General features: G+C 40.3%; 2 protein-coding genes across 6 annotated transcripts in view; both read left to right on the forward strand.

Annotated features, from left to right (window-relative positions):
* Positions 1-10983, forward strand: part of mctp1b (multiple C2 domains, transmembrane 1b) — a 29926-nt gene extending 18943 nt beyond the window's left edge. For 2 of the 5 annotated variants that reach the window (XM_056403168.1, XM_056403173.1), the window contains exons 6-21: positions 980-1018; positions 1629-1796; positions 1975-2105; positions 3194-3380; positions 3467-3560; positions 3660-3762; positions 4524-4626; positions 4874-4975; positions 5408-5482; positions 5728-5847; positions 5970-6080; positions 9188-9241; positions 9346-9455; positions 10150-10259; positions 10358-10455; positions 10861-10983. In XM_056403168.1, coding sequence (XP_056259143.1) covers positions 980-1018; positions 1629-1796; positions 1975-2105; positions 3194-3380; positions 3467-3560; positions 3660-3762; positions 4524-4626; positions 4874-4975; positions 5408-5482; positions 5728-5847; positions 5970-6080; positions 9188-9241; positions 9346-9455; positions 10150-10259; positions 10358-10455; positions 10861-10932 — 1677 coding nt within the window. In that variant the 3' untranslated portion in view covers positions 10933-10983. The remainder of the gene's footprint in view (positions 1-979; positions 1019-1628; positions 1797-1974; positions 2106-3193; positions 3381-3466; positions 3561-3659; positions 3763-4523; positions 4627-4873; positions 4976-5407; positions 5483-5727; positions 5848-5969; positions 6081-9187; positions 9242-9345; positions 9456-10149; positions 10260-10357; positions 10456-10860) is intronic. The other 3 variants (XM_056403169.1, XM_056403171.1, XM_056403172.1) reach the window with 3 other exon arrangements.
* A 3791-nt stretch (positions 10984-14774) lies between these two features.
* Positions 14775-24485, forward strand: LOC130186255 (arrestin domain-containing protein 3-like). The gene is made up of 8 exons (XM_056403174.1): positions 14775-15680; positions 19395-19476; positions 19919-20066; positions 20818-20920; positions 21041-21297; positions 22121-22274; positions 22383-22528; positions 23253-24485. The coding sequence occupies exons 1-8, from the start codon at positions 15401-15403 to the stop codon at positions 23328-23330; spliced, it is 1248 nt and encodes a 415-aa protein (XP_056259149.1). The 5' UTR covers positions 14775-15400; the 3' UTR covers positions 23331-24485.
* Positions 24486-25543: the final 1058 nt, after the last annotated feature.

A 25543-nucleotide genomic window follows, 5' to 3' on the forward strand; every position in this document is an offset into this window, starting at 1 on the left:
ATTAAAAGACAAATACTTTTCGCTGCAGACTGAGTTAAAAGTGATCACTGATGTCTGAGATGTGTCTTAAAGGTGGGACATGTAGGACACATTTACTTTGTCCAAACGTGGTTCACCTCACGGCGCCCTCTAGTGGTCGCCCTCTTTAATGAATCCACTTCATCCATACAAAACCTTACACATAACACAAGCATGTTTAGATATTTTTTCCAGTAAATTGCAATGATGAGCAGCTGGTAAAACAACACTAGATGTGAGTGTAAAAACATCCTGGCGGCATTAACTGTGAGACGTTGCCTAATTTTTACAATGTCAAGCTCCTCCCCTTTCAGGAACAGGAAGGAGGCTTGTAAGTTAGATGTTTTATAATATATGTTTTTATAAAAGATATTGATCAAAGCAGCTTTAAACATGAAGTAGTATTTTTTGTTTTGATGTAAATGTGCTGTGTTGTGATCACAGTTTATGATCTGTATTTCTTGATTAGCATCAGAGAGCGAGGAGACGGTTTCCAAGTGTGTCCTCAGCGCTGAGACACTGAGTCTCTGCTTCATGTTTTATTCAGTTTATAATGAATCATAGAGAGAGAGTCTCAGTCTGAGCCTCAGCTCCAGAGGACGAGACACAGAGAGACGGAGGGAGACTGAGGAGAGGAGGAGGAAAGATGTGAGGAAGTCAATTATAAAAAAAACAAAGAAGAAAACCAAGATGGAGAGCTCGTTTCATTAATTAGAGTCCAATTAAATCTAATGATCACAGGCCGTAACGATGAATATTCAGTCTGTTTTCAGAAGCTTTATTCATGGAGCTGCTCCTCCTCTTCATCACTTGTTCCAGCTCCTTGTAGTAAGACGTGAACCTGTGCTGTAGCGCCCCCTAGTGGCTACAAACGAATCCCTCTGCAGCCTCTAGTTGTAGCTCTAGTGTTTTCCCGCCCTTCAGGAGTCAGTTGAAATAATGTATTTTAATGTATGTTCAGACTATGCTGCTGAGGAGGTCCTGGAAACGATCCACTAAGGTAAATCCTCATCATCACCTTCATCATCATCATCATCATCATCATCATGGTCGTCTGTGTGTGTGCAGTCAGACACCTTCATGTTGTGCCTGTTTTGTTTATCGAGTTTTATTCCAGAGCGTCATGTGACTGTCGGTTTTTTTTGTTCTTTTTTAATGGTGTAGAAATAGATCTGATCTGACGTGTTGTTTTCAGCTCATTAAATTCAGGTTGTTGTTGTTGTTGTTGTTGTTGTTGTTGTTGTTGTCATCTCCATCACTGCCTCAAACCAGGTCTCTGTTCTTTAAGCTTCAATCCAGGCTAACATGATCCAGCTAACGTTTTCAAACTCAGCTGGAGGATTGATCTCATATTTGATATTTAGTTTTTTCTTTGTCACCAAATCCCAAAGAAACAAATAAACAAACAAACAAAAACCAAAACTGACGATCTGACAACAGATTCATTTAAACCCAGTGTTGAAATAAAATCATTCAAGTCGCGCTGACGTAAGAAGAACAGGGCCCTGCACGCCGTCTCATTTCCTGTCATGTGACAAAAATTCAGTGTGTGTGTGTGTGTGTGTGTGTGTGTGTGTGTGTGTGTGTGTGTGTGTGTGTGTGTGGACCAGCAGCAGCAGTCATTGCGTCTCTCAGAGCTGCATCGGAAGTCGCAGCTGTGGCGAGGGATCGTCAGCATCGCGCTGATCGAAGGTCGGAACCTGATCCCCATGGACCCCAACGGCCTGAGTGACCCCTACGCCAAGTTCAGACTGGGACACCAGAAGTACAAGAGCAAGGTTTGTCCGCCCTGACCCCTGACTTCTGACCCCTGACCCCTGAACCCTGACCTCTCTGATGGTGGGCAGTGATATCATTCATATTATTTCTTCAAATAACATTTAACCTTGTTGTCTCACTCTGTGTGTGTGTGTGTGTGTGTGTGTGTGTGTGTGTGTGTGTGTGTGTGTTGGTCAGACCGTGCCAAAGACCCTGAGTCCTCAGTGGAGGGAGCAGTTTGACCTTCACCTGTATGAGGAGACAGGAGGAGTGTTGGAGATCACAGTGTGGGACAGAGACACCGGGAGGAGGGACGACTTCATCGGACGGTCAGTCAGCTGGTCTCCTTTGTTAGAGCTCCGCCCACTAATGTTAGTCTGTAGGTGACGTGCCCCACGGGCACAGACAGGTGAGAGGTAAAGAATCTGAAATTACGAGAATAAAGTCGTGATATTTCAAGAAATAGGTGAAAACATTTAGAGACATGAAGAACTTCACAGGATGTGAAAATGTTCCTCATTTTAAAGCTTCTGAAAAATCCCCTCGAAAACAAAACAGAACCTAAAACTACCACTTCATTTTCATAATATTACAACTTTTTTCTTCAAATATTAGGATTTTATTCTCAAAATTACGACTTTAATTCTGTAATATTATGACTTAATATTCAATATTTCAGTTTTTTTCCATCAGTGTGGCTCTAATACTCTAATAATAATAATAATAATAATAATACGACCTCAGTCTGACAGAGACGTCGTCTGTTTGTGTCTTTGATCTGTATCACTTTCAAACAGGAAGTGATACATATCACTAACAGGGTTTTATTTTGTAATTCTCCTTTCGGCCACCAGGGGGTGAAGCTGCACCAGCACCTCAGTCTGAACTGGAGTTCATGTTTTTTTGCAGGGGATTTTTAATTTCTCTAAACACAAGGTTCATATATATTGTGTGTTAGCAGGTTATTTATTTATTTGGCTGAATGTATTTTAAATTGCACGTAGTGTAAAGAAATAAAGAAATAAATTATCAAATGCTAAATTTCTGTATGTATTTCACCACATGATACAAATTCTACATCAAAAATGTAAAAATTTGAGCTTTTTCAATTATCATTTACAATTTCTGTAATTATTTTTTCTTAAGACGTCTTTAAATATTCGGTAAAACAATGATGATGCATGGTTTCCGTCACTTCCTCTCTGACTCTGATGAACTATATTAAAGCTGTAATACTTTCCTCAGCTTCTTCATCTTGTCTCTTGATGTTTCATATTTGCTTTTCATCAGTTAGTTCTACAGATGAGACTGAATTAAATTATGACATAATAAATTTTGAAATGGTCAAACAGACGTCGACATGTCAGATTAAATGTGTAGTTCATGACGTCACTGTGTGTCTGTGTTTGTCGCCCAGCTGCCAGCTCGACCTCTCCCCTCTGGCCAAAGAGCAGACCCATCACCTGGAGCTGCCGCTGGAGGAGTCCCGGGGCGTGCTGGTGCTGCTGGTCACGCTGACCGCCTCGGCCCACGTCTCCATCGCCGACCTGTCCGTCACGCCGCTGGACGACCCGCAGGAGCGCAGGGAGATACTCAAACGATACGTGAGCAGCACCAATTAATAAAAAGAATAAATTAAAGGTTAGTTCAGGTGGAACATCAATTTAAAAAATACTGGTTCCTCCTCCAGGGTGTGTTGAAGTCGTTCTCTAATTTAAAAGACGTGGGCATGGTGCAGGTGAAGGTGATGAGAGCAGAGGGACTCATGGCTGCTGATGTGAATGGTAAAAAAAAAATCTGATTTTTGAAAATATATTTATTGATTTATTTATTATTTCATACGGCGTTCAGTATTCTGCTCATTAACCCCGTTGTGTCTTCAGGTAAGAGCGATCCTTTCTGTGTGCTGGAGCTGAACAACGACAGACTACAGACACACACTGTTTACAAGAACCTCAGTCCAGAGTGGAACAAAGCCTTCACCTTGTGAGTTACAGCGTTTTATTAACCTGTTATTGCACAAACACATTTTTAAAGCACAATGTGCCCAAAATAAAAACTTTTTAAAATAAGTGTATTTTAAAAGGTTCAAAAAACTGAATTTGTTTATTGGAATTTAGACCAAATTCTTGTGATTATAGATCAGCTATAGCTTCTATATTAATACTGTGAAAGTATCAAAGCCTCAGTCCACAGAGAAATGCACACAGCCTGTATTCAGAAACTGAGCCTTAAAACCAGCCGTCAGGACTTCTGGAACTTTGTGATGTCACAACAAAGCAGTCACCAAGCCCCGCCCACCTGGACCCACCATCCAAACCTTCACAGGATTTGGTTTCTCTGAGTGTTTTTACCTGAAATCTGCTTTATTTTTATTGGATCAGTCAGAAAACAATCAGCCAATCAGAAGAGAGGCTCAGAGCCTCCTCTCTTCTGATTGGCTCACCGACCTGTTGTTACTAGAGCTGCAGAGAGAAGCCTGAGAGAGGAGATGTAAAACTACACTGAGATGGTTTTTATATCCTCTGATGGCTCAACACTTCAAATAAAACACAGAAGAAGAAGAAACATGGAGCTTTAAAAGAGCGGGACACTAAATCAGTGGACTGGCCCTTTAACCCCCTCTCTGGGCTCCAGCTGTGATTTGAGCTGTGAGGACAGATTTTACAAAGACTATTTTTCCTGGACGTCAGCTGATCAGTCTGAGTCACTATCTCGTCTTCGTGTTGTCCGTGTTTTCTCTGCAGTAACTTGAAGGACGTCCACTCCGTGTTGGAGGTCACGGTGTTTGATGAGGACAGAGACAGGAGCGCCGACTTCCTGGGAAAAGTCGCCATCCCCTTATTACATGTGAGTGTGAAGACGTGTGTTTGTTAATCACAGGAAGTTCATCCTACACAGATACATTAAAGTATCCACTGCTGGGGTTAAAGGTCATTTTAAACATCTTATAACAAAATAAACTGTGTCATATCATGAGGAAGTGACTTTACCTGCACTTACCACAAGCATTTTGATTCTTGTCCTTTCATGTTCCACGATTGTTTTAATTATTCTGTAAGTGTGTGAAACACCGACCTTGTGTCGTCTGTGTCAGATCCGTAACGGCGAGCAGAAAGGCTACCTGTTGAAAAACAAGGATCTGACGGGTCCGACCAAAGGAGTCATCTACCTGGAGGTGGACGTCATCTACAACACGGTGCGTATCGGGACGGACAAGACATTTACACAAGTGTTTCAGTTTTCAGCCACTGAAAATAAAGTGTAAACCGTGGAAATCAAAACACAAAGCACTGCCGTATTCTCTGGGACTGTCTATTGGAGGAAGACACACAAGGACCTGCAACATGTTTTCCCTCCAGATATTAAAATTAAATTTGTAAATTAAAATTTGTAAAAAAGAATCTTACCAGGAAATGCCCAACTCATACAGAACACTAACCTCAGAAAACATTCAAGATAAAAGATAAAATAAAAAGACGTATTTTTGCTTTGATATATTTTTCTGTGTATTTACTTAAACTGTGATTTTGCCTTGACCTTTACTGACAGTGTTCGTCAGTGCACGTGAGCAGACATGATGAATGATTGATGAGGTGGATCTGCTCTGACAGTGTGTTTGTCTCTGCAGGTCAAAGCCGCTCTCAGGACGGTGGTTCCTGCAGAACAGAAATATATCGAGGAGGAACCAAAGGTCTCCAAACAGGTTTGTTTACATGTGTTGTTATTAATTATGATGTTATGATGATGAGACTAAACTAGTGATGATTTAGAGACCGTTAACTACACAGCAGTGACTTGACGTAATAATGATGTACTTGTTTTTATTGTGTAAATTCTCCTGGTTCTGCTTCATGTCACTGTTGTTGTTGACAATAAGAAAAATATAAAACTTCTCCATCTATCAGTGTAAAATAACAGAAACACCTCGTCGCACTTTGTGTCTTTCAGCTGCTGCACCAGAATTTCAACCGTGTGAAGAGGTGCATCATGGTCCTGATCAGCTACGGGACGTACATCAACAGCTGCTTCGAATGGGAGTCTGCGCAGAGGAGCATCATCTCCTTCGTGGTACGACAACACGCTGATGCTGATATCAGATCTTTTCTTGTAATTATGAAACAGGAAGTCATAAGTGTGAGATAATGTTCGCCCTCCGTCACGTCTCGTTGACTTTCCCTCCTTCCTCTCAGCTGTTCGTGGTGGTGGTGTGGAACTTCGAGCTCTACATGCTGCCGCTGGCGTTGCTGCTGCTGCTGGTCTGGAACTACTTCTTCTCCTCGAGCAGGGATACAGCCGACATGGTGAGAAACATGCTGTCTCTTTATTTTTTATTCATTTATTGTATTATAGTTTAATTTACATTTACAGTTGTCACAGCAGAGACAGAGACGAAAACATCAGATACATCTGCGTCGACTTCATGACTCACAGGTTTATGGAAACAGACAAAGACAGAAGACAAATGTACAGATATACACACATATACACACATATACACACACATATACACACATATACACACATACACACATATACACACATAAACACACATATATACACACATATACACACATATACACACATATACACATATACACACATATACACACATAAACACACATATACACACACATATACACACATATACACACACATACACACACATATACACACACATACACACACATAAACACACATATACACACACATATACACACATATACACACACATAAACACACATATACACACACATATACACACATACACACACATATACACACATATATACACATATACACACATAAACACACATATACACACATATACACACATATACACACATATACACACATATATACACACATATACACACATAAACACACGGCTGTATCAAATCAAAAACAACTCACCTTCAGTGCAACATATTACAGTTTTCGCCCGTTGCTTGAACACATTTTGCAAAACTCTACACACAAGTAAACATGACACAACACTGGGAAATATACCGTTCACATCTGTGTCAAACTGAAACTCTGTTATCAAAACCTAACAATCCTTTGTCAAAATGTAACTCTGGTGACAAAATGACACACACTTGCATCATAAGCATCCACTTTCAGATCAGGGGGAAACACACTAGTCTACTTTATATAAAACACTGCAGTCTTTGATTTTCACTGTTTATTCAGGAGGCACATTTTCAAACAACCAAAAAAGCAAATAGACCTACTCAATATTGTACATTGCAGTAACATGAATTCAGATTGTGCACACATGGGCTCATGGATCCCGCCGTCTGTTGGGTTCTGGCCACAGGACCTCATCGACATCGCAAGCAATGTCTTCTCCCGCTAGGCACCGGGGAAAATATCCCCTTGCATGTCGAAACCATCCATGGATTGCTGTCACCTGAACGTCGCCGCAGGCCTGTTCCATTGCCTGCAGAAGAGGCATGCGGGCATGGGGTTGGCGGTCATATACATATATATCATGGTGATGTTGTGTTTTCCCAAGATGCATCTGATGGTGGTGATGCTCACATGGTTTATGTTGTTGAACACTCTCCTGTCTGCATGTATTGTCTGTGGTAGCTGGTGGAGACGGATGGCATCGTCTGCCCTCACTAGGTCCACAACGGCGAGTTCCTGCTGTTGTGTGAACAGGCGATGGCGTCCTCCCCCTGAAGGTCTTCTAGTCATTCTAGAGAAATTGGTTTGCTTCTTTTTCTCACAGTACTATATATACTGTACTTTACTGTATATACTGTATCATCCACTGTACTGAAACATCTCAATATGAGTAATCACGGTATGTTTCACAAAAACTACCACTTTGGCTGCAGAAGGAGCATTAGCACCCTGCAATACCCTGTACATGTGATGTGGTAATGTGATATACTGTAGTACAGTACTGTAAATACCATCTGAGCAGAGTAGAAGGTAGAGAGGTGAAGACATACCTGTTTTCCAGTCGGAGCGTTCTTATCACAGAGGCCACTGTGAAGCGGCTTAGATGTGGGTGGACTCTCAGGCCATGGTTGATGACATGATCCACCAAAGTTGCTCTTATATCATCAGAAATAGGGGTCCGTGCATGGCCTCTTCCACCTTGACCTTGTCCTCCTCCTCCTCCTCCTCCTCTTCCTCATCCTCTTCCTCTTCCTCATCCTCTTCCTCTTGCTCTTGCTCTTGCTCTATATTTTGGATACATGCATTTTCCAAATGGCACCCTGAGATTTCATTTTTGAACGAAGTGTCTTATGTATGAAATAGAGTGTAGTATGCAAGTGTGTTGCATAAAGGAGTAAGTGTGTAAGGTATGGGTACATGTGTTCGAGGTATCGGTACATGTGTTCGAGGTATGGTAACAAAAGCTTCGAGTTGTGTTACTTTAGTCTAAGGGTCGATAGTGTTCAAGCAACGGGCAAAAACTGTAATATTATGAATCATATCGTATCTTAAAATTAAAGCCATTAACACGTTTAACTCAAGATAGCATTGATTCATTTGGGCCGATGGTTATGACAAATGAAAAATGACATAAGTGTAAATATCAATCAATCAATCAATCAATATATGCCGAAATAAATAATTAAATACATAAATAAATGCGCAATAAAAACATTTGGGTAATAAAAAAATGCTATTTCTGTATTTTTACATGACATTTTACATTATTTGTTTATTTTTACATTTATTTATTTATTTATGCATTTCTACATTTATTTATTTTTACATGTATTTATTTACATTTTATTTATTTATTTATTTATCTATTTCTGCATTTCAAGATTTATGCATTTCAAGATTTATGCAGTGGGTAGAGATGCATAAATAAATAAATGTAAAAATACAGAAATAGCCTTTTTTTTTTAAATTACCAAAATGTCTTTTTTTTGCATTAATTTATGTATTTAATCATTTATTTTGACGTTCATTCATTTATTTATTCATTTATACTTATGTCATTTTTCATCCTTCATAGATGGTTGTTGTATATGGAAGATTCAAAATGCCTTTAAAAAATCTCACAAAGAAATAAAGTGAAATACATCACACAATGTTTTCAAGTATGTATTTATATGTTTTGAAACAGGCATTTACTGCGTTGTAAATAAATAATTATTATTTAGCTTTTTGTCTTTGATAACTGGATGAATAGTTTTTCATTCATTCATTCATGAAATCACAGCCCAGACAAAGTGAAGAGGTGTGATGCACCTCAGTGTCCAGCAGAGGGCAGCACAGACCGGCAGAACTAAAGACAACACACTGTACAGATATTTCCAGAAAATGTATTTTATCCTCCAGATTATTTAAGAAAATCAAAAAATGTAATAAAAATCTAAATATGTCTGTTTGAATCAGTTCACCAGTCAAATGTTTTCTGCCTCTTTTCCTGCTGCAGTCAATGGAGGCCATGTTTGAATGGGAGGATGAAGAGGACGATAAAGACGACAAGGTAGAGTTGTTATAAAACAGCTGTATATGTACATGTGTTGTATAAGTGTTGTATATGTGTTCATGTGTGGAGAAAACACTGATCTGTCCTCTCGTTCCCGCCAGGACTCGGAGCACAAGGGCTTCATGGATAAACTGTACGCCATCCAGGACGTGTTCATCAGCGTGCAGAACGCTCTGGACGAGGTGGCGTCGTACGGAGAGAGGATAAAGAAGTGAGTATCACAGTGGACGCCGTATCTCAGTAATGCTGTGACGGATCTTCTTCATATTTGGCACAAACATTCACTAGAGCTGAAGGATGAACTGATAACATTTTGGTGGTCAAAGGTCAAAGGTCAAGGTTGTGGTGACCTCATAAAACACGGTTTGGGCCTTGTGAATGCAATATCTCAGTAACGCCTTGAAGGAACTTCTCCACATTTGGTACAAATGTTCACTAAGACTCAAGAATGGACTGGTTTACATTTTGTTGGGCAAAGGTCAAAGGTCAAGGTCGTGATTATCTCACATTCTTGTGAATACAATATATCGGGAATGCTTTGATTACTTCTGTCACTAACTATGACACAATTTAACTCAAATGTCTATAAAGATAAAACAAAGTGATGAAATTTCGTATCCATAAGGTCAAAGGTCAACTTCACTGTGACATCATAATGTTCTGCAAAAACACCTCTGGTTATTCAGTGCTGTGACTCAGGATGGAGAGACTGTGATTATAGTTCCTGATACTGGGCTGGCTGGCGGAGGGATACAGCTGTGAGGTGGTGACTGTAGTTAGAAGACGGAGAGAGTGTTTGGATCGCATGTTCTTCTTCTGTCGTACCACACAGCTGTGAACTAGCCCTTCATACGGCACAGAGATGTCACGTTTTCTCTGTGTGTGCTGTTCTTCTTCTGCTGCAGCACCGTGAACTGGACAGTGCCTTTCCTCAGCTGGCTGGCGATCACTGCCTTATGTTTGGCCACGCTTCTTCTCTACCTCATACCTCTCAGATACCTTGTGCTGGCATGGGGTGAGTCCTGGATCCATTCACACCAACATCACTTCACAGATACAGAGAATAATCATCCACACACACTCAAACATGTGTTTTCTGTTTTTTTTCTGCAGGTGTGAATAAATTCACCAAGAAGCTCCGCGACCCGTACATGATCGACAACAATGAGCTGCTTGACTTCCTGTCCAGAGTTCCCTCTGATGTTCAAGTGGTGGGTGACGTCATCCTGCTGAAAGGAAACATGGTCATAACAGTTTAAAAGGCAGTAGATGCAACTGTTTTTATTCCTCCGCGCTGGCGACAGTCAGAGCCGCCATATTGTTTTCAGGTTGTCCGTCTGTCTCATTCTCGTTGACATGATATCTCAGTAACACCTTGACGGATCTTCACACATAAAAACACACACAGCAACTTTGACAAAATTTCACATAAATGCTTCGTATTTTATCTGAACTAGTCTGAGTGGAGGAGGCGGTAATTCTAGTTTTGAGTCAGAGACTAGAGTTTGTCTGCGTTGTCTGTGTTTGCATCTGCATCTGCCTGGCTAACTGCATTTTTGTGTGTGTGTGTGTGTGTGTGTGTGTGTGTGTGTGTGTGTGTGTGTGTGTGTGTGCAGATGCAGTATCATGAGCTGAAGGTCGACCCCGGACAAAGCCCCAACAAACGCAAGAGGGCCAACCTGAGCTAGCTGCTCTAACGTCAGTCCTCCTCTCTGCTGGACCCCCCCCCCCCCCCCCCCCCCCCCACTGTAAACAATGTAAACTATGTTATTTATATATTTCTTGTATATTTTGATTATTATGAAAAGCGTTGAGATGTTTTTGTTTGTTTTGTTTTGTTACCGTGAAAAGACGCCAATTTATTTTCTAAATCTTGTAAAGAGAAAACAAAGACGTCCCTGTTTTTTTAATCCCTTTTATTTCTTGTAACAACACACAGTATAAACCTGAACTTACATGTAGTGATTATGTATGTTACAAATGTACATGTGTATGTTACAAAGGGCATGCATGTGTGACGGTGTGCTACTGTTGCATGGAATCGTTGCAGCTCTGGTTTAATCTGGTTTTATCTTAGATTTTTAATTGGATGTATTGTCAGTGTCTGATGTTGATCATAGAGCTGCATGTGCTGCCACTGTCTTTTCATGTATGACAGTTTAAACACGTAGACACTCAGTAAACAACCTCGTATCAAACATGTCTGATTTGGTCAAATACACACTACAACTTTGCATGTTACATTTATGAACTTCCTTTTTGTGGTTAAAAAAAAATAGTTTCAGTCTCGGAAATAAGTGAAGATTTAAACCAAAAACTGTAACATCATTTTGTTAAATATTATTGTTTTTATTTTATTTTATTTTTTTTACAATTATGAGATCAAATGATGCAAAATATCTCAACAATAACTGTACTTGAGTATAACTTTCATTTTATGATACTATATTTCTACTACAGCACATTTCAGAGGCAAATTCAGATTCAGGTTAAAAATACAAAATATGAACAACAAATGAAGATGTATTATTATAGGTAAATATGACGCTTGAAATTCAGCAACCCTTTTAAACATCAATAACTATAATCCAATAAAATAATGGGTCTTCTGCATAACGAATAGTTTTACTTTTGGTACTCTAAGTGTATTTTCCTGATAATACGTTTGGTAATACTTTTACTTAATTAAAATTTTTTACTTCTAATATTTCAACACTGTGGCGTTGATACTTTTACTTTAAAGATCTGAGTTCTTCCTCCACTGCCCAACACAGATCACTCTGCACATACGAAGCACAATGTGTTTAAAAAGGACCATAGCCCATACAAGACATATGTAATAATTATTATAATATGTACTTTTTTTTTACATCTTAGCAACACTTTACATCCCCCGTTATTTAGCATTTATAAGCATTATATAAACATTTAATTAGTGGTTGACTACAGCAGATTTAAATGTTTATCAATGCATTTGCAGCTCTGACTCCTGTGGACACATGAATGGAATCTGCTGTACAAACCGATAATGATAATGGTCAAATGCAGTTGCAACAATTTAATATATGTCCTCACAGAGGAAGTTATAATTGTTGACAAAGACATAGAAATGTCCCATTATCTAATACACTTTCAAACAAAAAGCTAAATGACTGTCCTTTTAACATGTTTTTCATTTAATTCTGACACAGTAAATGCATGCATAAAAACAAATACATGTAACAATTTGTAATGTATTGCACATATATGTATTTGTTAGTTTGATTTCTTTTATTTTGGCATTATAAATCTTCCATAGAGATAAAATATATATGCATTCATAGACTGTATTTTTTTCCCCAGGAAATGGCTTCTAGATACAGACCTGAGGTTAATTGTATTTTATTTGCTTCTCGCCTAATTCTCTGTCTTATTTTCAGTTTCTCTCATTTCCTGCTTTTTTTTGATATTTTGGGCCAAGCATTAGTGAGACGTGCACAGAACAGTCAGAGTTAGTGCATCTCTTCTTTTATTGGTTTGTTTGACACGTGGAAGGTTTGTGGGATGTGATCTCCTGCATGTCTGTGTGCACTGTCATTTGTGTGTGTCCCAAATGTTTTGCATGACTGAACAGAAATTATATGCAAGTGCATTTATGGATACTGAATGTGAAGTTTGTCTAATACGTCTGTTGCTTGTGCGGATCCACCTGAGCTCCAGGTAAAAGAGTGAAGAGGCTTTGTCAGGTGTTTACTCTCCACCAAATCATTCTTCTGTCAATTTGCACATTATCTGTTTACCATGTCTGTTTGCTGCTGCTGCTGAATAATTACTGCGATTGTAATGAAGGACCAGCTGTAACAACTGTGTAGCATTTATCTGAGAAAATATATTTCTACACAGATCCATGTGGCTCTCTGTGTTTGATATTATCACATAAAAGTGAAGTTAAGCAAGAGTTTATCATTATTCTTATTAGCGGAGATGTTTTCACTGGAGCTAAATACACGTTGTACCCACTTTCTCTCTCTTAATCTTGTGACTTTTTCTCATTTAATTCTCAAATTCATTTTCATAAAATCACGGACCTACTTCTTTTATTATACACAAGACAGTTTATTTATTTCCCCAGACACTCAGAAACCAACCAGAGCTTCAGAGCTGAAATAATTAGTTTAGAGAAAATTAAGTGACAGCAAGTTTTAAGAAAAAAAAATCACATCTTTATAACAACGTTTTTCTTAATTCAATTTTCCACTCAATATGTGAAAAATATACTTAATCAACTTTTTTTTAATTGTACAGTTTTTTTCATTGAATAAAGTTTATTTAAGTGCACGGTTAAATAACAAAAAAATAATGTCCACATAATGTTTTTTTCTCTCAGAAAAGCTTTGGTTGTTTTAGGAAAACGTGACCAATGTATTATTGTAGTTTGTAGTTTGTAGTTGTAAAATTTAGGATCAGGGCCACATGTGAAACTATTTTTTTTTTTTTTTTTTTTTAAATTCTGACTTCTGACGGAAACTGGTCGATAAAGGGCGCTTTGTGAACTTCTTACAGGTCAGAGGTCACAGGTCACAGGTCACAGGTGAGGTAACGATAAGGTCAATGTGTGACTGATTTTGACAACTAACTGGGCACAGCTCGACACCGGAGCAGATAAACGAAAGCCGAGAAAAGATAAAGAAGCAAGAGAAGAAGATGTTTTACATCAAGTTCTTAGCGTTTTTTGTTTTTTTCAAAAACTTTCAATTCAATTTAACCTGCTGTGTTTGGCCGAGCTCCGCACGCGCACCGGTTTCAGGGGAGACGGAAACAAAATCAAATGGCACAGAGTAACAGCTAGCTAAAGATGTTACAACTTAATATTTTTAAAACTTGAATTTGGTTTCGATTACGGATGAAACTGCGGTCATGGGAAACGTAAAAACTTAGCGTCGATGCAAATAACGTTCCACTTGTTAAGATAAACGTTAAACGTGAAATCACAACATAATACTAACGTCTTTAGTTAGCTAGCTAACTAAATACGTTGGCTACCTAGCTAGCTAACTACGTTGGCTAAAGACGTTAGTTAGCTAGCTAGCTATAGACGTTAGCATGCTAACTAATGACGTTAGCTGTCATTAAAGTACAAAGTTGCTCGGCGGACTGTCTTTATATTTGGGACATTTTGTACTACTTTAAAACTAAACTGTAATCTGTGTATCATAGTCCGCCATTGTATGTGTGAAGGATTTAGCTGAGTAACATAAATTACATTATTTCCATGATTTGATGTCTTTTTTTAAAATGATTATTTAGGCATTCAATGTAGCGGCTAGCAAACAATGCTTTGGAAAAGCAGCAGACAAAAGCTTTTGTATTTTAACAGTTTTTAGGTTTGGTTTACAAAACATTAGAAAACAGTTAAAGGTAAAATTCTCATTTTTATGAGGATTGAACCATTTCAATCTTTCTATGAAAATGAACTTATATTTTTGTGTGGGTCTAATTGATTAACTGCTTATAGGCAAGACTCTCACATGTTGTAAATAATGTAATGTCTTTTTAATGGAACATAAAACTCAAGTACTGTTTATGCACATTATAGGGTATTTTATTTAATGTTTATTTACCACTAATAAGTGCAAAGCAAGGCGGTTAAAGTGTGTCAACTGAACAATTAAGAAGTTATTTTCCTGAAACTTTTTATTCTGCACATTTTTCCTTTCATAAGAGTTATGAGTGAGGACAAGTGGAGACATATCCCCGTGTCTGTGTGTGTTTTTCAGGTTACTTGCCGGAGCTATAGGCTGTACTTCAGCTCGCTTGTGTGTGAGCAGGCCGGCCGGTGTGCGCGCACATGCTCAGTGACGTTCCGTTTTGCGCACAGAAGCTTTAAGAGCGCGGCCGCGGCGGCTGGAGGCAGACAGCAGCGGAGAGAGCGGAGAGACGCGCAGGGCAGGCACAGCAGGAGGAGAGCTGAGCGGGAGAGCTGAGAGCCGACCATCAGCTGTGCGTCTCCACCAGATGAACCATCAGACATAGCCGCAGACCCGGCTCTGTGCTGGGCACCCGGAGCTAGGCGCATGAGTTTGTGCCACAAGGCTCTACTCACAACATCTCCTCCATAGACTCTATTTGTTTTCTTACCTTGTGTTTTTTTTTTCCCCTCATCATTTCATTGCCATCATGGTACTGGCCAAAGTGAGGGCATTGGCGATCTACTTTGACAGCTTGAATGAGAGCAACCTGCCGGTGTTCTCCGGCGGGGAGCTGGTGTCGGGCAGGGTAGTCGTGGAGGTTACCGGGGACGTGCGGGTGAAGAGTCTGGACATTGCCGCGAGAGGAGTCGCCAAGGTCCGGTGGACGGAGTCCAGGAACACGGGAGCCAACACGGCGTACACTCAGAACTACACTGAGGAGGTGGAATACCTGCACCATTACGACACCTTGATTGGAGAGGAGAGAGGTAAGGAGTTAGTTCACTCTCAACTGTCACATAGCTGCTGCTGTTGTTGTCGCAGTGTACGGAGTGATGCTGGTCAGCTGATCGCGCAAACTTTTCACGGGGAGCTGCTTTATGTGATGGGAAACTTTGTGAACGCGGAGGGTGCAGCCCTGTGTCAAACCGCAGAGCCCCCAAATCTCCCAGTCCATCAGTGACAGTGGTGCTGATGCAACAGCTGATGCGATACAGGGCTTCTCCCCTCGCTCCAAATCAGCGCATGAATTATTAATTAAACCGAACCGTTTCATAAGCGCTAAATAACAACAGTAATGGGGGGGGGGGGGTTGAAACAGACGCTGCTGTGGACACAGTCTCAGTCTGCATTCTGACATTTGACAGTTTGCCTCTGGAAAAAAGAAAAAAAAGTTGCGACCCATGAATGCAACACTTCGCGTAAAAGAAGAAATCGATACAGAAATCGAAAGCAGCCATGGTGTTTTCATGTTTGTCGCAACATTTACGCAGAAACCAAATAGAGAGTGAACATTTTTACAGATAACATCCTGAAGTAGGGCCAGCTCAGGCAACTCCCTTTGTTAGAAGCGGTTCAAACCTGTTCAGAAACTGCCAGAGAGGGAGGGAGGGAGGGAGGAGAGGCAGGACCAGACTGACTGTGTGTGTGTGTGTGTGTGTGTGTAGTGTGTGTGTGTGTGTGTGCGTGTGGAATAACATCTCAGCTGCTGGTTAAGCCTCCCAACACTTCCTATATGAGTGCTGTGCTGTTGTACATGATGCAAATAAGCGAAAGGACAGTTTGTTGGAAACATGTAAATAAAAGCTTCATGCAGGATCTCCTACATCAGGTCCTCACCGGTGTTAGTATGTGGGTCAGACTCTCACCCACATGATCGTCCTCACAGCTGTTTATGTTCAGTAGAATTTGAATTATTTGAAACTGAAACACATTGGCGCAAGATGAATCATTTCAAAACATCATCATCATCCTCATGAAGCAACAAACGTCAAGAACAACTACTTGTTTCTGTGAAGGACTCTGTTCCATACATCCCGTTTGTTTATTCAGGGATAGATTCGGGGTCAAAGGTCAAGATGAAATAAAATGATGTGGAAAAATACTGCTGTTTCTTTTCTGACATCAGGACTGATGAATACGGCTGTTTCACTTTCAGGGAAGACTTTGTTGAATCTTCTGTCTTGATGAAACGGTGGCGTGTCCGTGTTCGCCTGTTTCTGGAGCTTTCAATCAGATCACATGATCTTCTTCAGCAGATGGAGTTTGCAAAGTTGTCATAGAATTGTAGATGTTCAAATTTGTAAATACTTTATAAGGAATTCATTTGACACAGACCCATAAAGTAACAAAGAGACATGTCAAACTAGTTCTGAGGTCATTTAATAACAAAGATGACACTATAATATTCTGTATGATCCCTAATTTAAGTCAGTCTATACATTTCAACTTAGGGCAACATATAATAATGATTTTATTATCAATTTCATCGTTTACTCAATAAAATGTTTGAAAATAGTTTAAAAAAAAAAAAACCTTTCACACTTGTGTAACGACATGTTTAAATGTTTTGTTTAGTCTGACCATCAGTTCAAAACCAAAATATTCTCGGTGTACTGTCACATAACCGTAAAACCTCAGAGACAGAGGATATTTAATAATGTTTAAATAATGTTTTTGCTTGAAAAAACAACTTGAAAGATGAATTAATTAAGAAAAATAATAGTTTCAACTGTACTTAACCTAAAAGTAGTGATTGAAAGTTCGTTCTTGAAGTTTTATTTTAAGACAACACGAATAAAACACGTTTTTAATTCCCATTTAATCTCATCTGCTGAAAAAGATCATGAGATCTGATCGAAAGCTCCAGAAATGGCTCCTAAATGGATCTTGTCTTGCTGTTTCCAAGCTGAAGGGCAAAGCTTTAACACTGACCTCACTGTTTTTGAACGAGAAGGAAAAAAGGATGGAACTCTGCTGATGATGATGATGATGATGATGATAATGATGATGATGAGTTTGGACTGGAGCTGGTTTTATTGGAAGAAAAAGATCTGAACGTGTCACATGATCTTTTCCCTGTCTTCATTTATGTCATTCAAGTCTGTGCGTGAGAGCTTTACCTGGAGTTCACTGATGGTGTACAACACCCTTCCTCTCTCTGCCTCCCCCCCCTTCTTCCCCCCTCTCATGCCACACACCACATGGCTGTACTAATGTGGGCAGGGGCTTGTCAAGGCTGCACCAATCAGAGAGTGGCCTGTAAATTCATGTCACGTTCTCCTCCAATGGGAGGCCGAGTTGTGATGCATGCGTTGGAGTTTCCAGCTGAAGGAAGCTGCTCAGTCTGGTTCATACCGGTCTACTCCTGCTTGCTCTGTGTTGCCGGTGACTTGACGGGGGCGCACGCTCACACATGCACGCACACACACACACACATACACACACACACACACACACACACACACATGCAAGCAGGCTGTTTATGACAGCTCTCACGCCAAACACATACGAACACACACACACAGACAGAGTCAGACAGACAGAGAGATGCAGGGTGAAATGGAGCGAGTGCTGAGGTGGCAGGAAGCTGAAGTTCAGCAGGGTTGAGTGGAGACATTTAAAATACAAACAATAACAGAAGAAATGAGGAAGTGAACAGAGGTCATGTTCTTTCTCTCTTTACTACGCCCTGTAACACTCTGTATACTCCGTTTTTTATCTGAACTTCAGCAGACTTTGAGTGAATGTGGAAGATTGTGGGTCAAACGCTCGAGTCACATTTTCAAACTGCAAAATCTAAATGTCTCACATCAGAGCCGTCTGATGTTTTCTTCAAACAGAAGATTCAGAGACTGAACAGGATAAAAAACCTGTTTGTTCCTGTTTGTTGAATCAGCTGTTTGACATTTCTGATGTAAAATATGTTTGTATTTGTTTTGATGTTGGATTAAATGTTCTGGGTTTTTTTGTACGAGTGTGAAACCGTGCGCACTGGGACACCAAAATAAATACAATCCTGAATTCAATATTATGAAAAACTATGAGTGAGCGCTCAGTTTCAGAGCCGCAGGAACATTTCAGTCGGTACCTGAACACTTCAGTCCTCCGTCTTCATCTTTAAGCAATGTGTCTTTTGTGTGAATCTGCAACTAACATTTAATCTGGCGATTATTTTCTCGATAAATCATCTTTAAAATGACAGAAAATTGTGAAAATATTCTCAAAAATGAAGCTGTTAGTATAATGTCTAATTTTGCCCAATCAACCTAAAGTTTAATGTGATATTAAAAAGAGAAAAACATCAAATCTTAATGTTTGAGAGGCTTTTTTTTTTTGTATTTTTACATGTGAAATGTCTGAAAAATGATCAACCGATGTCAAAATAGTTTGGGATTAATGGTTTCAGCTCTACATCATGTAAAAGTTTGATTTGAAGTTTGTTTTTAACTTTTCTAACAATTTTAACAGCTGCATTTCAATGACATTTTACCATCGGTTGACTAATAATAATTGCAACTTAATTAAATTAAAATGAAATGTTTGTGTGCTCACTGCACTTTTCATTCTCCCCTGACATGCCTCTCGGTGATAAGAGCAGTCCATTGTGTAATGAGGCTGTGTGACATTGTGTGTTAGCAGAGCAGGGTGCGGGGTCGGTGCAGGGCACAGGTGTATTCAGAGACCTGCTCTTTGTGTTTCAGACGAGGACTGTCCAGAGGAAGGTCTGACGGTTCTGCACGCCGGCGTACACGAGTTTGCTTTCAGCTTCAACCTGCCTCAGATGTGAGTAGTGACTGAATTCACCCTAGTGCAGTAATTAACTACAGTTTAGAGATTTTTTTAATTATTAAATGTTAAAAGAAACAGGAAATGAGTCATGTGACGACCCCTCAAATTATCAGGTGACCCTGTGAAGGGGCCTGACCCCTAGGTTGGGAACCACTGGATTAAATTACCTATTGATGACTCAGGATCAATGATCTGATGATGTCAGAGATCAATCACAGGAGGTACTGAAGTACTTTTACTGTGAGATACTGTAAATACATGAATCTCAATTTGAATGCAGGACTTCTTTTGTAGTGGAGGAAGATCTGAGTCCTACTTCCCCCACCACACACACACACACACACACACACACACACACACACACACACTGTGTATCCACAGCACATAACCACAGACCAGCCAACTTCCTAACACTGTGTCTTTCCTGCCCTATCAGGGCGCTGGCCACGTCCTTCGAGGGGAAGCACGGCAGCGTGAGGTACTGGGTGAAAGCTGAACTGCACCGTCCATGGCTTCGCCCAGTCAAAGCGAAGAAAGAGTTCATTGTGTTTGAACACATCGACATCAACACACCACTGCTGCTGGTAGGCGCACACTGCACACGCTGCTGCTACCGTAAAGGAATAGTTTGACATTTTGGAAAAATATTTGCTTTCTGGCGAAGAGTTAGACGAGAAGACTGATACCACTCTCATGACCTTATGGCAAATACGAAGCCACGGCACAGCAGCTGGTTAGCTTAGCTTAGCATAAAGAGTGGAGACGGGGCAGAACAGCTAGCCTGGCTCTGCCCAGAGGTAATAAAATCCACCTGTAACACAAGCAGCGCCCTCACACTTGATTTACAGCTCCCATTAATTTTGTTAGTGACATTTCAACCAACTACAGGTCTTCCTCAGACTAATACCCACAGGAACTAAATGAGGGGTATACTATCCAGTATATATATATATATCTATATATATATAGATATATATATATATAGATATATATGACCATTCATCTAAGCAGATTCATGTGTCAACAAAAACATTGAATTAAATTGAGCAAATAACAAATTCTCTTCAGTCTGGTGATTGTGTTTTCCATAATAATGTTAGCATAACAAAAACAGAAATGCAGTGTAAACCTCTGTAGTGTAACCCTGAGAATCAGCTGTATCAATAAAATTTATTGATAGCTCTTATGAGTCAGGCTAGCTGTTTCCCTCTGTTTCCGGTTTATATGCTAAGCTAACCGGCTGTTGACTCTCTCTACCAGCTAGATGATCAACTGATGGATGTGATGCTGTGAATGTCTTAGCTCCAGTTAAAGCAGGTGATATTATTGTAACAGGCCTCTCAGGCTGGTACGAAGGAGAAGACCCTGTGCTGCTGGTTCTGTGCCTCAGGCCCGATCTCCCTCAGTACCAAGATCGAGAGAAAGGGCTACACACCAGGTGAGTGAAGAGACCTCCCCCTCATTCCTCCTGCTCTCCTTCCTCTCCTTTGCCTGTGAGATTTCACTCATGTCACTTCTCTCTCAGTCTGACAGACTGATCTCTTCTCTTGTCTCCAAGGCGAGTCCATCCAAATCTTCGCCGAGGTGGAGAACTGCTCGTCCCGGGTCGTGGTGCCCAAGGCTGCGCTGTACCAGACCCAGACCTTCTTCGCCAAAGGCAAGGGCAAGCAGATCCAGCAGCTGGTCTCCAACCTGCGAGGAGACCCCCTGCCACAGGGGAAGAGCCAGAGCTGGGAGGGAAAGCTGCTCAAAATACCTCCGGTGTCCCCCTCCATCCTGGACTGCCCCATCATCAGGGTGGAGTACGCCCTCGTGGTGAGTCGGCCATGTTTCTTCTTCAAACATTGATGATGATGATGGAGGGTGTCCAGCAAAGAATAAGTTTTACTGACTTAATATTAAATACTTAAAACTCTATTGTCATTAACATACACCTACTACTCACCTACTAATAATACAACATAAACTATTTATAACTCCCTAATAATTTGCCAATAACACATTATTTATAACCTTTATAATATCCTGCTAATTACTTAGAAATAACCTGCAAATATAATACTTATAACCTGCTAGTAACATAGTATAAACTACTAATAACCTGGACACTAATAGCCTGTTAATAACACACTAAAAGCTTCTAACAACCTGCTTATAACATACAAATAATCTGTTAATAATGCACTAAAAACTACAAATGACTTGTTAATTACTCACCAAAAACTAATAGAAAAGTCACGAATAATGTGCTAATACCAGTCAATTTGCCACATAGAATAATAATCTACTGGCACGACGTGGAAGGCTTCAGTCATCTTTGTTTTCTACCTTAACTTCCTTTAAAGTAAATAATGAAACATTAATAAACAGAAGAACATGATTAGGCAGGTGTGATATTATTAATGTTATTATTATTATTATTATTAGAAAGTAAGCAGATAATATAATCAGAAAGCACGCAGCAACAGTGTTGTTCATACCTACAGAGTGACAGGTGACATGAAGCTGCTCAGGTACAGGTGTACACGTGTCACCTGACGGGCTGGATATCTCTGATATGAACCGGTACAACTGGCTCCTCTGACAAAAATCTTCTTTCTTCTTCTGTGTTTTGCACTTGCTCCCTCTCCGCCTGCAGGTGTATGTTGACGTTCCTGGCGGATTGAACTTGTCTGTCTCGTTGCCGTTGGTGATCGGGACCATACCTCTCCACGCCAGCACCACCCGCACCTCCAGCATCAGCAGCAACTGCAGCACTTTGAGCTGGCTCGGCCTGTCTGGGAGACCTGAGGGTACGAACAGTAAACACGGGCACATGCCTGTTGAGTGTTTTGGGTTTTTTTTTTCATGTGCAGATAAAAAGCAAAGATCTCTGACAGTTGTTTTTTTTTTCATTGCAGCGCCACCGAGCTACAGCGAACTGGCAATATCAGAGTCTCACAGGCGGGACTGTCTGCAGGGCTGTGATAGGTCTGACGAGGAGGGAGAGGACCTGCTAACGTATATCACAGAGTTCAGATATCTCCCCCCGCCACTCTACTCTGAGGTACACACACACACACACACACACACACACACACACACACTTCACATGAGATTAAAGTCATGCAGAAAGTCAAGAGAGATTTGACCAAGAGGGCGACATAAAAACAAAACTAAGTACGAACACAATAAGACGACTAAAGCCCCACAAAGAAACTGGAAGAGGTGAATTAGAGTCAGAAATACTCCTCAGAGTCGTAACTCAAATGTAAACACGGACATGAAACACTTCCCAAGGATCATAATCTCTGATCATCCACAACAAACTGCCAGAAAGCTGCTGAGAAATCACAGAAAAAAAGAGGCTTCTTATCACATTTTAAAGTTTCCATCAGTATCACAGTAATACAGTGACATCCATGAGTACACAGCAAACAGGAAGTGCTCATTCAGATACTTTTAGTGCCAGTTCACCAAAATGTAAACAAATTTACAGCAGATTAAAAATCTCATTAAAAGTAGTAACTAAAAGTGATGGATTTTCAGTTAAATTGTTAATTTAAGTAATGGATTAACAGTCAATAGTTAACTTAATTAATGGTTGAACAGTTAAATAATTAGAAAATGGTTTAATAAATGTCACTGGAGTCAACCAGGTTTCTGCTACATCTGTTTAACCTTAAGATACTGAGTTCATGTTAATATCACTCATGACTCAGACTTTGTTTTTATTTTCCATCAGCAGCCTGTAATCATGCTGCTCTCTCTGTGACCCCCCCCCCCCTCAGGTCGACCCTTACCCCGACCCCGTGGAGGTGTGTGGCGCCACAGATGTCAGGAGACCCGACACGTGTCCGTCCCGCTGAGGAGAGCCCCCAGAAGGCTGCTGCAAAAAAACAAGACGCCGTCGTCACCCTCAGCTCCCGGGCCCACATGTCCAGCTTCTCAACAGATTATGTATCACCATAGATAAGGCCAGACCCTCCGTGACCTGGGAGCGTCAGCTGAGAGAGTATTAGGTGACCATTGACATATGGACCAGGGATTTTGAGCCATGCTGGATCTTCCATATCCTGTGCTCAAGACGAGGCACAAAAAAAAAAAAAGAAAAAAAAAAAAGTTCTGACGCCACTGTCTGACGGTCAGAAGACGCCTCCTCCTGCCTCACAGTGAATTTTGCACATACCGTACTTACTGTTTTTCTACCTGTGGTTTTATATACTGCAGTTTCCCGCAGGTCTATATGCTACAGATCTAAACAATGTTATACTCTTTAATCTAAATGGCACATCGAGGAGGACGGAAGCTGTCGTCAGTAAGACGATAGCTTGACCTCGTGACTGTGGCCTGAAGGTGTCAGCGTCACTAACCAGACTTCAGGTGGAAAAAAAAAAATCTCTTTGTGTGAACAAAGCTGAGACTCAGTGAGATATTAAAAAATAAGACAGATGATGTTACTAGTGATTAGTTGCAGAATTGTGTCATAAAAATGACACCACCTCGAGCACTTAAAATAAAGCTCAAATTGTGTCTGAATGTGTGAGTGTGTGTGTGAGAGAGAGAGAGAGAGAGAGAGAGAGAGAGAAAGTGTGTGATTGTTGGTTTAAATGACCAGGTTAAAAACCCAGACAGGGTCTAGAGAAAAGCACAACTCCGACCAACCGAGATAAAGTACCACAAGTAGCCTGTTGGTTTCTGCTCTGAACTGAAGCTTCTCTCGCTGTAGATTTTTCCAGACGTTAAAGAAGCTTTGTGCTCGCAAAAAGAATGGCAATGTGTAAAACATAAATGTTTACAGATGAATATATCAAATTGAGAATGTTGTTCAAACACGATTTCTTCCACCTAAAACTATCAAAGTACCAAGTGCAATATATTTTTGTATTTGTGATTTTTTTGCACTAGTTTTTCATATACTCTGTTGCTGTTTATTCCATTTCTGTGCATTATATATTATTGTTATGATCTTATTGCTGTCATGATCAACTTTTGATAAAATAAAAGATTTATTTTATAAAATATTGAGAGTCAAAGTGTTTTTATTATGAATATTTTGTAATATTCTTTCTATTTGCGGCTGTGACTCACTCTGATGGGTCAGTAATTCCAAACACCTGCTGAACGGACGTCCACAGAACTTTATTTACTGCTTTGCATGACAAGTTATGACTGTTAGACAGACTGTGACTTCTGATGCAGTCATGTAAATATTCATAAACCAGCATAGAAATAATAGAAAAAACTATGTAACTGCAGAACTCACATTTTTCAGTTTTCTTCAGTACCACAGTCTGTCTGTACGACTATGGGTACACTGCAGAAAGAAACTGCTGACAGCTAATTAAGCAACTTTTAATGAGAACAATTAGCCAAAAAGTAGAAGTTGCAACCCCCAGCGTAACTAACTGAATCCACAGCAGCATTTTACTTCCTGTTTATATTCCCCAGAGCGTCAAGAACAGTTGTTTCAATTTTGTCTCGGGGTGGGCGGACTGTGTCAGACTCTGAGAAGCCCCGGTCTCCCAGTGTGATTACTAAGCTGGAGGGCCTGCTCCACTGACTACTGCAGATACACCAAACCAGATGTGTGACCAAGCTCACATGAGCTGATGACCTAATTCCCCACTGCAGACTGATCCACAGCATGGAGGGAAAAACAGAAATGAGCTTTTTGAGTGACGCTGTTTTCATTTAATCTGTTTCATAATTTACGGTTTAAAAGGGAAGTAGCTTTCAGTCGTAATTTCCTTCCAGTCATACTCATTCAGAAGTCGCAGACCACATGAACATGTACTCACACACTCACTTATTCACATTATTGGATGAAAAGAATTAGGCTTGAACACAGCAGCCATTTGTGTGTTTATAGGTGAAACAGGGATTTGTTGTATGTAGGATTCCTCAGGGAACACCTCATCATCACTTTATTATAAATCAGCCAAAACAAACCTTAGCTGTGCTCTGCCAGAGCAGATCTTTAGTTGATCTCCTTGATAATGGTTGTGTTACTCATTGGTGGAAATGGTGCAAACTGTTGTGCAGCCCTTAATGCAGAACAGCATGACTCAAGAAAACTACT

This window comes from Seriola aureovittata, chromosome 18, assembly GCF_021018895.1.
Source record: "Seriola aureovittata isolate HTS-2021-v1 ecotype China chromosome 18, ASM2101889v1, whole genome shotgun sequence".
Lineage (NCBI taxonomy): Eukaryota > Metazoa > Chordata > Actinopteri > Carangiformes > Carangidae > Seriola > Seriola aureovittata.

Excerpts from the sequence above, each read along its gene's own strand:
- LOC130186255 (XM_056403174.1), top strand. The coding sequence starts at position 15,401 with ATGGTACTGGCCAAAGTGAGGGCATTGGCGATCTACTTTGACAGCTTG. Across the intron at positions 22,275-22,382 it reads CCTGTCTGGGAGACCTGAGG|CGCCACCGAGCTACAGCGAA; the intron begins GTACGAACAGTA and ends TTTTCATTGCAG. Across the intron at positions 22,529-23,252 it reads CCCCGCCACTCTACTCTGAG|GTCGACCCTTACCCCGACCC; the intron begins GTACACACACAC and ends CCCCCCCCTCAG.